Source organism: Palaemon carinicauda, chromosome 17 (assembly GCF_036898095.1).
Source record: "Palaemon carinicauda isolate YSFRI2023 chromosome 17, ASM3689809v2, whole genome shotgun sequence".
Taxonomy (NCBI): domain Eukaryota; kingdom Metazoa; phylum Arthropoda; class Malacostraca; order Decapoda; family Palaemonidae; genus Palaemon; species Palaemon carinicauda.
In genome coordinates this window covers 38,483,099-38,496,206 of record NC_090741.1, presented here as the reverse complement: position 1 = coordinate 38,496,206, position 13,108 = coordinate 38,483,099, and the positions used below count along the sequence as shown (strand labels likewise).

The following is a 13,108-nucleotide window of genomic DNA, read 5'->3' as shown; positions in this document are numbered from 1 at the left end:
ACGGCGAGGGATCGTGCTGCCGCGTAGGTGAAGAAGATCGCTGGCGGTAAGCGATGGCGAGCAGCATGTGTAGGTGAATGATCGCGTGATAGGGTGCGATGGTGATCAGCATCCGCAAGAGGGCGAGCGTTCAGGGTTGTGCGATGAGGAGCAGCATGCGTAAGCGGGCAATCGTGCAGGGTTGTGCGATGGCGAGCAGCATGCGCAGGTGAATGATCGCGTGAAAGGGTGCGATGGTGATCAGCATCTGCAGGAGGGCGATCGTTCAGGGTTGTGCGATGAGGAGCAGCATGCGTAAGCGGGCAATCGTTCAGGGTTGTGCGATGGCGAGCAGCATGCGCAGGTGAATGATCGCGTGAAAGGGTGCGATGGTGATCAGCATCTGCAGGAGGGCGATCGTTCAGGGTTGTGCGATGAGGAGCAGCATGCGTAAGCGGGCAATCGTTCAGGGTTGTGCGATGGCGAGCAGCATGCGCAGGTGAATGATCGCGTGAAAGGGTGCGATGGTGATCAGCATCTGCAGGAGGGCGATCGTTCAGGGTTGTGCGATGAGGAGCAGCATGCGTAAGCGGGCAATCGTTCAGGGAAGATCATCTTGAAAGCGCTGACGAACAGGAGAGCGCTGACGAACAGAAGGGCGCGCAGGGAAACCCTGACACGCAAGGGAAGAACCCCCGTGGGGGCAACCCTTTGCCCCGAAGGGATCGTTGTCCGCCGGGAGACTGATGTCCGTCGGAAGACCGCTGTCCGTCGGGAAGACCGTTGTCCGTCGGGAAGACCGTTGCCCGTCGGGAGACGAGATTAGACTGCTGTCCATCTGCACCAAGACGGAAGATCGAGAAAAAGAAGTTGTAGGCTGCAAACGGAGATTCAAAAAGGCGCCTCAAGCACCCTTATAGGGAGATGAGAGGCCCTTACGACGAGGCGGACGGAGGGCCTTACGGCGAGGGAGGCCAACAGCAACAGCAACAGAAGAAACCTCCGAAGAGGAGTCTCTATGAGTGTACTCTCTCGCGAACGACAGAGAAACACTTCGTGGAAGAGACTGGTCAGCCAGTGACCTAAAAGGGGCAATCCTCCGAAGAGGAGCCCCTGCAGTTGCCCAGCCCCTTGAGCGAAACTGCAGGTGCGACCGCTCAGCACCAAGAGCATAGTCGCACGAAAAAAAGGCAAGAGAAGAACCCCCCAAAAGAGGAAAAGCTCAAGCCTGGACAGGAAAAAACTTCCCTCGGAAGGAAAGTTATCCGCCCAAGGAGGCAAGCCTCCTGACTGTTCTAAAATGAACTGGAGAGCTGTCCGTCGACACGGGAGTACTACCAGTAGAAGGAGACACGCCCCTGACGACAATACAAGGGGGGAGGCAGCAACAGCCGAATCCCCAGGACTCAACCAGACAGCTCACACCGTTGCTATATTACAGAAACGAACTAGATCGGTAACTGTAAAAAAATAAAACAAATAATATTAGTACACATTCATTCCCCCGGGAAGGCTCCGAAGAGGAATCCCGAGGAAAAGGAACAAGAATTACACAACAGGCACGTGCCCTCACAACCACTTACACTCGCGGAAGGAGAGCTGTAACCAAAACAGAATTATAACAATTATAATTATGTAACTATGTAATTATGTAATTTAAAAAAAGAATGAACACTAAAGAAAAAAACGAAAACCCCGAAAGGAATCGTTCTACAAGCTGAAAAATTAACAACTACAATTAGATTCATAAACTAATTGAGACAAAATGTACGGCGTAGCAACCCCACCCACACGGGAAGGAAGCTACAAGGGCGTAGTAAAACATAGTAAAAGGGGAACGACCTCAAGAGAGAGAGAGAGAGAAAGACCGAAGTCAAACTCGATCGCAACCCATAAAATTAGGCCGTGGTGGCCTAACTGCCGAGGCCTCCACGTAGATATCGTACACTACACACACACATCTGAAAAGGAAACTTACTTATTTCTATACTCAAATATATATACAAACATGAAAACATGTTTACATATATATTGAGTAAAAGAAAAGTAAGCGATTAAGTAAAGACAAAACAGACAATGGCTGCCAAGCGAGGACCAAGACAGAGACGTCTGTCACAGTCCGAGCCAAAAGTGAAAGTGAGTATTCACCTGTGTGTGAGGGGGAGGAGGGGTAGCTAGCTACCACTCCCCTACCCCCCCGCTAACTAGCGCGGGGGTAATACACCCTCGTTAAATTCTAATGGCTCGCCATTTCAGCTACGCTAAAAGTAATAACCTTTGTAAATAGCGTGGTTTGTATTTCGGTTACGGAACAACTAAAATTTACATCTTACCCATAAATACTTCTACCAAACTACAAGTGAGAACTTGAGTAGCAACAGTGAAAGAGATACATAAGACAGTGGTATATAGTGTTAAATCCTTAATAAAACTATATCCACCAGTTTAATACTTAACAGTTTTATAAGATAATTAAAAAGTAACACAGCTAAACATTCAAATTCGAAGATAATTTGTATTTTTCCTAACCATACAAACCTTAGCTATTTACAAAGGGTATTACTTTTAGCGTAGCTGAAATGGCGAGCCATTAGAATTTAACGAGGGTGTATTACCCCCGCGCTAGTTAGCGGGGGGGTAGGGGAGTGGTAGCTAGCTACCCCTCCTCCCCCTCACACACAGGTGAATACTCACTTTCACTTAGAGGTAGGACTTGTCTTGGGGGACAGGGCTGGCGGGCAAATATGTGTAAATAGCTAAGGTTTGTATGGTTAGGAAAAATACAAATTATCTTCGAATTTGTCATTTGTTCCGTAACCGAAATACAAACCACGCTATTTACAAAGGGTGACTTATCCCTTAGGAAGGGTGGAAAGTCCCCAGCCATACTGGCTTTGGCTTTACCCGGGGACTCAGAATCCGAGTGAGTCGCACTCGAGAAAAGGAGTCCCTGCACCTCACAAGTTCCTTGCTCCGCAAGGAACCATGTGGCCTACGTAAGCTTGTGTGTGAAGGAAGAAGTGTGACCCGTCCTAGGCAGTTGATCTGGAGTTCCAGAAGGAACTCTGGGTTAGGACGTTCCCAATACCACCTCGTCAGGGTATGGGGGACGCGACAGTATTGACTCAATACTCGGAACACAAGGAAGCATGGTTTACCTGCAGAGGTTCAAGGTCAGCTATGCAGAGACCAGGATGCTGCTTCCCCATAGAGGGGATGATGAAGAAAGAAGTAAGGGCCAGACATACTTCTTTCGTTCATGCAGACTAAAACCTGATAACAATGCCCTCAACCTTCTGCTACCTGTCCAAAAAGGAGCCTGAGGTTAGACCAGCTGTTGTGTAGCCACCACAGAGCGATAGAAAACGTATCGAGACTCCTGTGGGTCACGCCCTGCAGGAAGCGGGCTGCGAAGGTCATTAGACGCTTCCAGACTCCAGCTTGTAGCACCTGCGTCACAGAGTAGTATTACTCGAAGGCGAGGGACGTTGCGATGTATCCAACATCGTGCTGTAGGGCGACGTGACGGGGGAGGGTCTGAAGACAGGTCGAGATGAATGTCCTTGAGTCCGGGCTGAAGAGGTATACTGATGACTCTCCCCCCATGTCCTCCTTGTGCTCCAAATCGGCTGCAACTGAGGCCAAACTGCAGCTGTTCCCAGCGCTAACCTCTCGATTCCTTACTGGCAAGAAAGAGAAGGTCTTGGGACATAACACACAGAATGGAGACTCGAAATCTTGAATGAATCGGACCGAAGGGCCGGGACCCTCAGATTCTGAGTCTAGCCAACAACTCAGGAGCGAGCCTGAATGTTGCCTTCCCCTCTTCCTTAGAAAGGGGGGAGTAGTAAGAGACCAAGAAGATTGCTTACACTGGCCGTGGCCAGAGTGAGCAGAAGACCCAAAACGGAATACAATCCGAGGCCTGTCGTAAAAGGGTCTTGAGAAGATCTCTTAAAGGACTAAAAGTCCGAGCCATGCTCCAAGTTGGAGGTCTTCCTCCGACTAGGGCAGGGACAATCGTAGCTTCGCATGAGCGAGGATAGATCCAGCGGGCAGGAAAAAGTTATTCCTTTAAGCCTGAAGGTCAGGGAAAGGCTGAGCGACAGGCTTCATTGCCGAGAGCGGAAAGGAGTTTCCTCCCGCCGAAAGGCAATAAGACCGTTATTGCTGGAGAAGAGGCCTCAAGGGAAGAGGTATATCTCCCACGGCACCAACCACCTTAGACTCTTCACTTTGCCTGGGAGACCCCTGTGGATGACTATCGCAGATGACGCGACCTCCGTACCGCGACTGTAGCGGGTTGTCTCTTCTAGAGGAGGAAGCGTAGTGTCTCCAGGCATGAAGCCGAAGCGACGCCCCGGTTCGGGAGAGATGTCGCAGTGTGGTTGCTTGAGTAGTCTGCGCCGTGGGAGAAGCTCTCCCGGGAGTTCCGTCAGGGGAAGCAGAGGGTCCAGAAACCGTTCTGCGCATAGTCCCAGTGGAGCTCTCCCATTGAAAGGTTGACAGACAACCTGGTCTTGTTGAGACCCATTGTCCACAGACAAAAAGGAGGGAAGACGCAGGCGTCGAAGTTGTCCCACCATCACCGAAATGCATCTTGCCAGAGTCTCGGGGTCTGAGACTGGGGGGAAGAATAGCGGAAGCTTGAGGTTCCAAGCTGTCGTGATCAGGTCCCCCAGCTCAGAACTTGCTGGTTACCCAAGGTCAAAGACCCCCAGGTACACTCTCTCTACGAGGCTCTGCTCGGATAGTCTGAGAGAAACATTCCCCTGCCTGGAATGAGAGAGCCGATGGTGGTATTGAGAGAATCTCAATCATCCCGGTATCTCTACTGCAAGATGTGAAGGTGTGAAAATGCGTCCCCTGCTGGTTAGAATGAAGTCGACGCGCAACGGGTCGACTCGGCAGGAGTTGTAGGATCTGAAGAGGGGCCAGACTAAGGCCCCTAAGCCTGCCTGAATGATGGAGAGGTATCCTTCAGGTCTTGACCATAGGCCTGGACCGGAACATGCCCCCCCCCCCCCCCTTTCCTTTGACGAGTCCGAGAACCACATCAAGAAGGTGGGGAAAGGACGAGAATATCCACTACCATCAAGAGGCTCCATAGGTCAACACCCATTGCAGGTCTAATAGTTCCGCTGGTCCCATAGGGCCAGGGAGTCCGGTTAAACATTGCCTGAAGCCACCGGAACTTGGATCGCCCCACATGGAACTTATCCTGAGGCGACTGTTCGGACTATAGACGGGTCAATGAGGAAAGGAGAACTAGGAAACGTTCCAAGGTAGGGCTGAAAGCTCTGCTTGACTGAGAACAGGTACTGCGACTCTCCTCAGTCTTGCCACAGTCAACCGAAAGGAAGGCTCGGAGGATGTGGTAACAGAATCTGGCGTCCCCAGGTGGTCACCCATCCAAGTACCGACGTTGCTTAACCTCACTGGACGGACGAGAAGCGGGGTTTCCAACGTGGTAAGGCCGTTGACTCAATATCATGGCCAGATACTCCAGATGTTGAGGCAGAGGAAGAGAAGGCTCCAAGCAAAATACCATGAGCCCACACTCATGGTAAGCATCCGGAAACTTGTCCCGGCGCTGAAGAAGGTCGAAACCCGAGCCTACCGGAGTTGACCAGCCCTCCAAACAGCAGAGGAGGCGGAAGCCTGCACCTGAGCGGCCAAGAGGAAGGCAGGGAGAGTTCTCTGGGGAAACAAACCTGCTATGCCACGGCGGGATAGCCACACTGCATCATAAGCAGGAATACTTGCAGTCTAGGCTGAATTCGACGAGCACCCTGGAAGATGGATGGAGTGGAAACTGAAAGTACCCGTCCTTCCGATCCAGGGTTTAAGGAGTCCTGTCGCCTCGTTACCAGTCTGATCGATTCTGCTGGTCTACGCTGGCCGAAGTTTGTTCGACAAACTTGATCAGGGCTGAGAGGTCGACTATGGACATCCCCTCTCAGATCCTTCCTTACAAGAAAGGATCGATTGAGGGGGCCGGGGGTGAAGCCGTCGATGATCCTAAGGAAGACCTTCGCCTAAGGTATGGATCATTCTGCCCAACCGGGCAACTCTACTGACGCTATGGCATAGAGGTTCAGAGACACTGAATTCGCTGACAGAGACGGCAGGCGCGATATCCTTGGCTAATCACAGAGATTGTGCGGGAATGGGCATCGGGAAGCTGGCATTCGGATGAGTAACCTTAAGCATCCTCCCAGCAAAAAACCTGCAATCCTAGAGTTCTTGAACTCCTTTTAGGACTATGCCCCCCCCCGGGGGAGTCTCCCGTGCCATCTGTTCCTGACAGGAGGAAACTGCAATTGGACACCTTGTCCCAGTTGTCGTAGCCGATAACTTAGGCCGACGTGGTTAAAAGAAAAGGGCGCTGGAGCCCTGCAGAGTCTGGAAGAAAGTGCCTTGGAGGAGTGAAACCGGAAGTCGATTTACTCCGCACAGCAGCTGTCTAAGTCTCTGTCCTTGGGCACAAACAAACTCTTCTCAAGGATGGAAGGGTGTCTGAGGTCGTCGACCTCCATAGATGAGACCCCGAAGGAAGCCCTCAGTCAGCGCGTCCAGATGGTACAACATCGAGCTTGTCCGCAAGTTAGATACTTTACGACGAAAGGCCAAGGTGCCTGAGCTCGAGAGGAGGAAAGTATTATTATTATTATTATTACTTACTAAGCTACAACCCTAGTTGGAAAAGCAGTATGCTATAAGCCCAGGGGCTCCAACAGGGAAAATAGCTCGGTGCGGAAAGGAAAAAAGGAAAATAAAATATTCTAAGAAGAGTAACAACAATAAATATCTCCTATATAAACTATAAAAACTTTAACAAAACAAGAGGAAGAGAAATAAGATAGGAGAGTGTGCTCGAGTGTACCCTCAAGCAAGAGAACTCTAACCCAAGACAGTGAAAGGCCATGGTACAGAGGCTATGGCACTACCCAAGACTAGAGAACAGTGGTTTGATTTTGGAGTGTCCTTCTCCTAGAAGAGCTGCTTACCATAGCTAAAGAGTCTCTTCTACCCTTACCAAGAGGAAAGTGGCACTGAACAATTACAGTGCAGTAACCCCTTGGGTGATGAAGAATTGTTTGGTAATCTGTGTTGTCAGGTGTATGAGGATAGAGGAGAATATGTAAAGAATATGCCAGACTATTCAGTGTGTATGTAGGCAAAGGGAAAATGAACCGTAACCAGAGAGGAGGATCCAATGTAGTACTGTCTGGCCAGTCAAAAGACCCCATAACTTGATCTTCCTGTAGCTTCCTTGAACCAAACCTCGGGCCGTAACCGAGGAGGGAAAGAACCTGGTAAGCTCCCAGAGGAAGAAGTAAGCAGTCACCCATTGTCCGATGGAGAAATCTCGAACGGAAAGCCCCCCCGCCAAAAATCCTTCCAGGGAATGACGGGGAAGGGCTAACCCAGGTTCAGGAATAGAGGAGTGTTGCTCAGATCTCCCTTAAGTTTCTCCTATTCTTGCAAGTGCCATGCTCTGTGTTTACGGGGTGAGGCCGTGTTCTGGAAATACGCTCCAGAAGAACTCGCCAGGCTGGTCATGCTGCGAAAACCCCATTGGGAATCGTGGTCGCAATTGCCCTGGAGCTCGCGCGACGGAAATTCCAGGTGGTCGGCGAGCGATAACCCATAGACGAGCAATGGATACTGCAAGAAATAAGCCGACATTTGTGCGAAGAAACACTGTAGGTTCGCGCGACGGAACACCATCCGTCTGCGCGATGGAAAAAAACCGTTGGTTCGCGCGTGGGCGAACATTGGAGAGCATGAGCGTAGACGTGCAGGCACGTGGGCGTGTGGGCGCGCAAGCGAGTGGTCGCACGGTTGCACGGGCGAGCGGTCGCGCGGTTGAGCGGTTGAGCGGGCGCGCAGGCGAGCGGTCGTGAGGGTGGGCAGGTGGATGAGAGCGAGTCCGAGGCGGCGAACGCAAGCGTTAGCGCGATGGCGAGGAAACGCGCTGCCGCGTGGGCGAGGAGGACCGCTGGCGATATGGATCAACAAGCGATCGGTGGTGAGCTGGTGAGCGCTAACGCGCAGGTTGGCGATGGCGCGTTGTGTTATGCCGAGGCGATGGTCGAGCAGTATGCGCAGGTGAGCGATCGTGCGTTGGCGAGCAGTATGCGAAGGTGAGCGATCGCGAGCAGTGATCAACATGCGCCGGGTCGCGCGATGGTGATCAGTATGCGCAGGGTCGCGTGATGGTGATCAGCATGCCAGGGTCGCGCGATGGCGATCAGCATGCGCAGGTTGGTGGTCGCGCGATGGCGAACAGCATCTGCAGGTGGGCGATCGCGTGATGGCGAACAGCATACGCAGTTGAGGGTCGCGCGATGGTGATCAGCATGCGCAGGGTTGAGCGATGGTGATCAGCATCCGCAGGTGTGCGGTCGCGCGATGGCGATCAGCATCCGCAGTTGAGGGTCGTGCGATGGCGATCAGCATCCGCAGTTGAGGGTCGCGCGATGGCGATCAGCATCCGCAGTTGAGGGTCGCGCGATGGCGATCAGCATCCGCAGTGGAGGGTCGCGCGATGGCGATCAGCATCCGCAGTTGAGGGTCGCGCGATGGCGATCAGCATCCGCAGTTGAGGGTCGCGCGATGGCGATCAGCATCCGCAGTTGAGGGTCGCGCGATGGCGATCAGCATCAGCAGTCGAGGGTCGCGCGATGGCGATCAGCATCCGAGTTGAGGGTCGCGCGATGGCGATCAGCATCCGCAGTTGAGGGTCGCGCGATGGCGATCAGCATCCGCAGTTGAGGGTCGCGCGATGGCGATCAGCATCCGCAGTTGAGGGTCGCGCGATGGCGATCAGCATCCGCAGTTGAGGGTCGCGCGATGGCGATCAGCATCCGCAGTTGAGGGTCGCGCGATGGCGATCAGCATGCGCAGGTGAGCTAGTAGCTGGCGAACCATGTTACTTCAGAAGTGTTGGAGAACGTTGGCGTGCCGGCTGTAACACGTGGGCGATCCGGAGATCGCTGGCGAGCTGATGATCGCTGGCGGGCTGATGATCGCTGACGAGCTGATGATCGCTGGCGAGCTGATGATCGCTGGCGAGCTGATGATCGCTGACGAGCAGAAGGCTACGCGTGGAAGCCTGCGCAAAGAAGAAGAGTCCTTGACCCCGACCTGACCCGAAGTTCTAGATCGCGAGGGCGAACGTGGGCGCACAGGGCGCGTAACAGGAACCAACAGGAACCGCAGGGAAGATCATCTTGAAAGCGCTGACGAACAGGAGAGCGCTGATGAGCAGAAGGGCGCGCAGGGAAACCCTGACACGCAAGGGAAGAACCCCCGTGGGGGCAACCCTTTGCCCCGAAGGGATCGTTGTCCGCCGGGAGACTGATGTCCGTCGGAAGACCGCTGTCCGTCGGGAAGACCGTTGTCCGTCGGGAAGACCGTTGCCCGTCGGAAGACGAGATCAGACTGCTGTCCATCTGCACCAAGGCGGAAGATCGAGAAAAAGGAGTTGTAGGCTGCAAACAGAGATCCAAAAAGGCGCCTCAAGCACCCTTATAGGGAGATGAGAGGCCCTTACGACGAGGCGGACGGAGGGCCTTGCGGCGAGGGAGGCCAACAGCAACAGCAACAGCAACAGAAGAAACCTCCGAAGAGGAGTCTCTATGAGTGTACTCTCTCGCGAACGAAAGAGAAACACTTCGTGGAAGAGACTGGTCAGCCAGTGACCTAAAAGGCGCAATCCTCCGAAGAGGAGCTCCTGCAGTTGCCCAGCCCCTTGAGCGAAACTGCAGGTGCGACCGCTCAGCACCAAGAGCATAGTCGCACGAAAAAAAGGCAAGAGAAGAACCCCCCAAAAGGGGGAAAACTCAAGCCTGGACAGGAAAAACTTCCCTCGGAAGGAAAGTTATCCGCCCAAGGAGGCAAGCCTCCTGAGTGTTCTAAAATGAACTGGAGAGCTGTCCGTCGTCACGGGAGTACTACCAGTAGAAGGAGACACGCCCCTGACGAAAATACAAGGGGGGAGGCAGCAACAGCCGAATCCCCAGGACTCAACCAGACAGCTCACACCGTTGCTATATTACAGCAACGAACTAGATCGGTAACTGTAAAAAAATAAAACAAATAATATTAGTACACATTCATTCCCCCGGGAAGGCTCCGAAGAGGAATCCCGAGGGAAAGGAACAAGAATTACACAACAGGCACGTGCCCTCACAACCACTTACACTCGCGGAAGGAGAGCTGTAACCAAAACAGAATTATAACAATTATAATTATGTAACTATGTAATTATGTAATTTAAAAATGAATGAACACTAAAGAAAGAACGAAAACCCCGAAAGGAATCGTTCTACAAGCTGAAAAACAAAAAACAACTACAATTAGATTCATAACTAATTGAGACAAATGTACGGCGTAGCAACCCCCCACACGGAAAGGAAGCTAGGCTACAAGGCCGTAGTAACACGTAGTAAAAGGGTGAACGACCTCAAGAGAGAGAGAGAGAGAGAGAGAGAGAAAGACTTAAGTCAAACTCGATCGCCACCCATAAAAATACGCCGTGGTGGCCTAACTGCCGAGGCCTCCTCGTAGATATCGTACACTACACACACAAATCTGAAAAGGAAACTTACTCATTTCTATACTCAAATATATATACAAACATGAAAACATGTTTACATATATATTGAGTAAATGAAAAGTAAGCGATTAAGTAAAGACAAAACAAACAATGGCTGCCAAGCGAGGACCAAGACAGAGACGTCTGTCACAGTCCGAGCCAAAAGTGAAAGTGAGTATTCACCTGTGTGTGAGGGGGAGGAGGGGTAGCTAGCTACCACTCCCCTACCCCCCCGCTAACTAGCGCGGGGGTAATACACCCTCGTTAAATTCTAATGGCTCGCCATTTCAGCTACGCTAAAAGTAATACCCTTTGTAAATAGCGTGGTTTGTATTTCGGTTACGGAACAAACAAAATTTAATGGTTGTTATGAAACTTGCTACTAGACTTCATGAGTCATAAGAAGTACAAAACATACAGAAATACCAACCTTGTTTTCACATTTGCGTAACAGCTTCTTTTTACCCAGATCATAAATTCTCAGAAGCCGACCCACACCCACTAATACTCGGCCATTATAGGGGCATAGAGCAGTTGGTATGTCTTCCACCTCAGTTCGATGAACCAGCTCTAAGCTTGTACATTCTCCTACCACCCTATAGCAAAAGATTCCATTTACTTAATCAATAGCAGGCAAATTTTATATTACAGGCACAATTATAGATTGCTACTATAAATTACAGTATGAATTAATAAATATGTAACTTTGTAAAAACAAATCATTTTTTTATTACAGAATAAATATTTTGTGTGACTTTCCAGTGGAAAAAAAGATAAGGGTCTCATGTGGCACAAAGTATGTGCATAAATGGTTGTCAACTTTATCACTCTATACAGCTTGACCAAGTTTTACTACACAAATGGGCTTAAGATGAAGACACTTTGGTAAAGTAAAGTTATTCATTAATAACTACAAACCCATTCCTTTGAAATAGCCAGAATGACAACTCAGATGGGAGGGGAATTAAAAAATTGATAATTTGAAGAAAAAGGCAATATGTCAATAGCCAGACTGGAGCCCTTTTGGTAAATTGGAAGAGCATAATTAGGGCTGTTATTGAGCACACAATACACTTGCTATGTTCTAGACAATATACAGTACAACAATGTGACTTCATGAAAACTGTAAAGTTAGCATACAATGGCTGAGAAGAAAAAGATCATTTGCCTGTATCCCAAAGGATTCAGAAAAGGCAAGGAAAACTTCTAAAATAATCCAAAGAAAAATGAGACAAGTCTGGCACTTAAGGTTCTTGCTTTCATCCCCAATTACTTTCTTCCATCTCGCTGCCCAACCTCTTTTAACTTTCACTCTTAAATGCAACTGTCGGAGATTTTCTCTTAGGTACAATTCAGCATTAAAAAGCCTCCCTGATCCCAGGTCATACTGCCTAGATTCTATGAATCAATAATAACAAAAATTATTTCTCTTAAGAAATCCTAAAATGTAAAAATAGTAAGATAAATTCAGTTTCAGAACATAAACCTTCAATAAAAACTTTAGTATCGCACAAACTAGAAGTACCTCATTGAGAGTGGACCAAGATAAGACATTTTAATGATGATGGCTCAAGGATAGCTACAGCAGAGGAAAAAATAAAATTGTTTAAGTGTATCTCGGTTATCTGAAGCAGAAACTAATCCACAAAAATCTACTTGTAAAAAAATATGCATGAACTCTCAATTCTGAAAGGGCTTTTATCTTTATTAGGTATGGATCTTGCAACACATCTTGCTAAAATAAAACCCTGAGAGACTACAGATAAGAATAACATCAACAGTTTCCAAAATAGGAAAGATATCAACCACACAAAAGTATGAATTCAGGAAGCATAGATAGATATGAACAAATAGGTTTATGCAAATCCTGCACAAGAGATGAATAATTTTTTCTGGCACAATAGAAGTTGAGAAAGGAAGATCAAAGTTATTTGGTTATACACAACTTCTGCCTATAGGTGGTGTTTCTTGGTCTCTGAAGTTGTTTCTAAACACTTTAGTAACATAAAGATGCAATAATGGAAAGAACTGATGAATGGACATATACAAATTGCAGAAAACTTTCATTGAATAATCATGTTTGAGTGTATAGCATTAATGAGCTGAGAGCCAAGCTACAGAGTAAAACCTAAAATGAGAAGACACTTACAAACAAGAAAGAACTAAAGACAGAAACATTACAGTGCACTCAATGTTAAAGGCAACATTCAACATTCCCTGTACAAAATTTACTAGAAAAAACACTTGATGGAAACTTGTAGGGAAAATATTATGACTAAGCTTAACTTCAGGCCAAAATTGGCCTAGGAAACACTTGAGAGGACAAGAACTTAACACTGTACGTACTACAGTACCTGTTAATTACTGTACTTCATAATAAACACTTCACTCACATTTACACTAAAATGAATTTATAAAATTAAGGGCTTTGCACCAGTAAAAGTACATACATACTTACATATACCAAGGCACTTCCCCCAATTTTGGGGGGTACCCGACATCAAACAAATGAAACAAAAAAGG

At 49.1% G+C, this 13,108-nt stretch overlaps 1 protein-coding gene across 1 annotated transcript in view; it reads right to left on the bottom strand.

Annotated features, from left to right (window-relative positions):
- The window catches only part of Sf3b3 (splicing factor 3b subunit 3), a 162,220-nt gene that overhangs the window by 18,212 nt on the left and 130,900 nt on the right, over window positions 1–13,108 (bottom strand). The window contains exon 21 of the mRNA XM_068390881.1: window positions 11,016–11,181. Coding sequence (XP_068246982.1) covers window positions 11,016–11,181 — 166 coding nt within the window. The remainder of the gene's footprint in view (window positions 1–11,015; window positions 11,182–13,108) is intronic.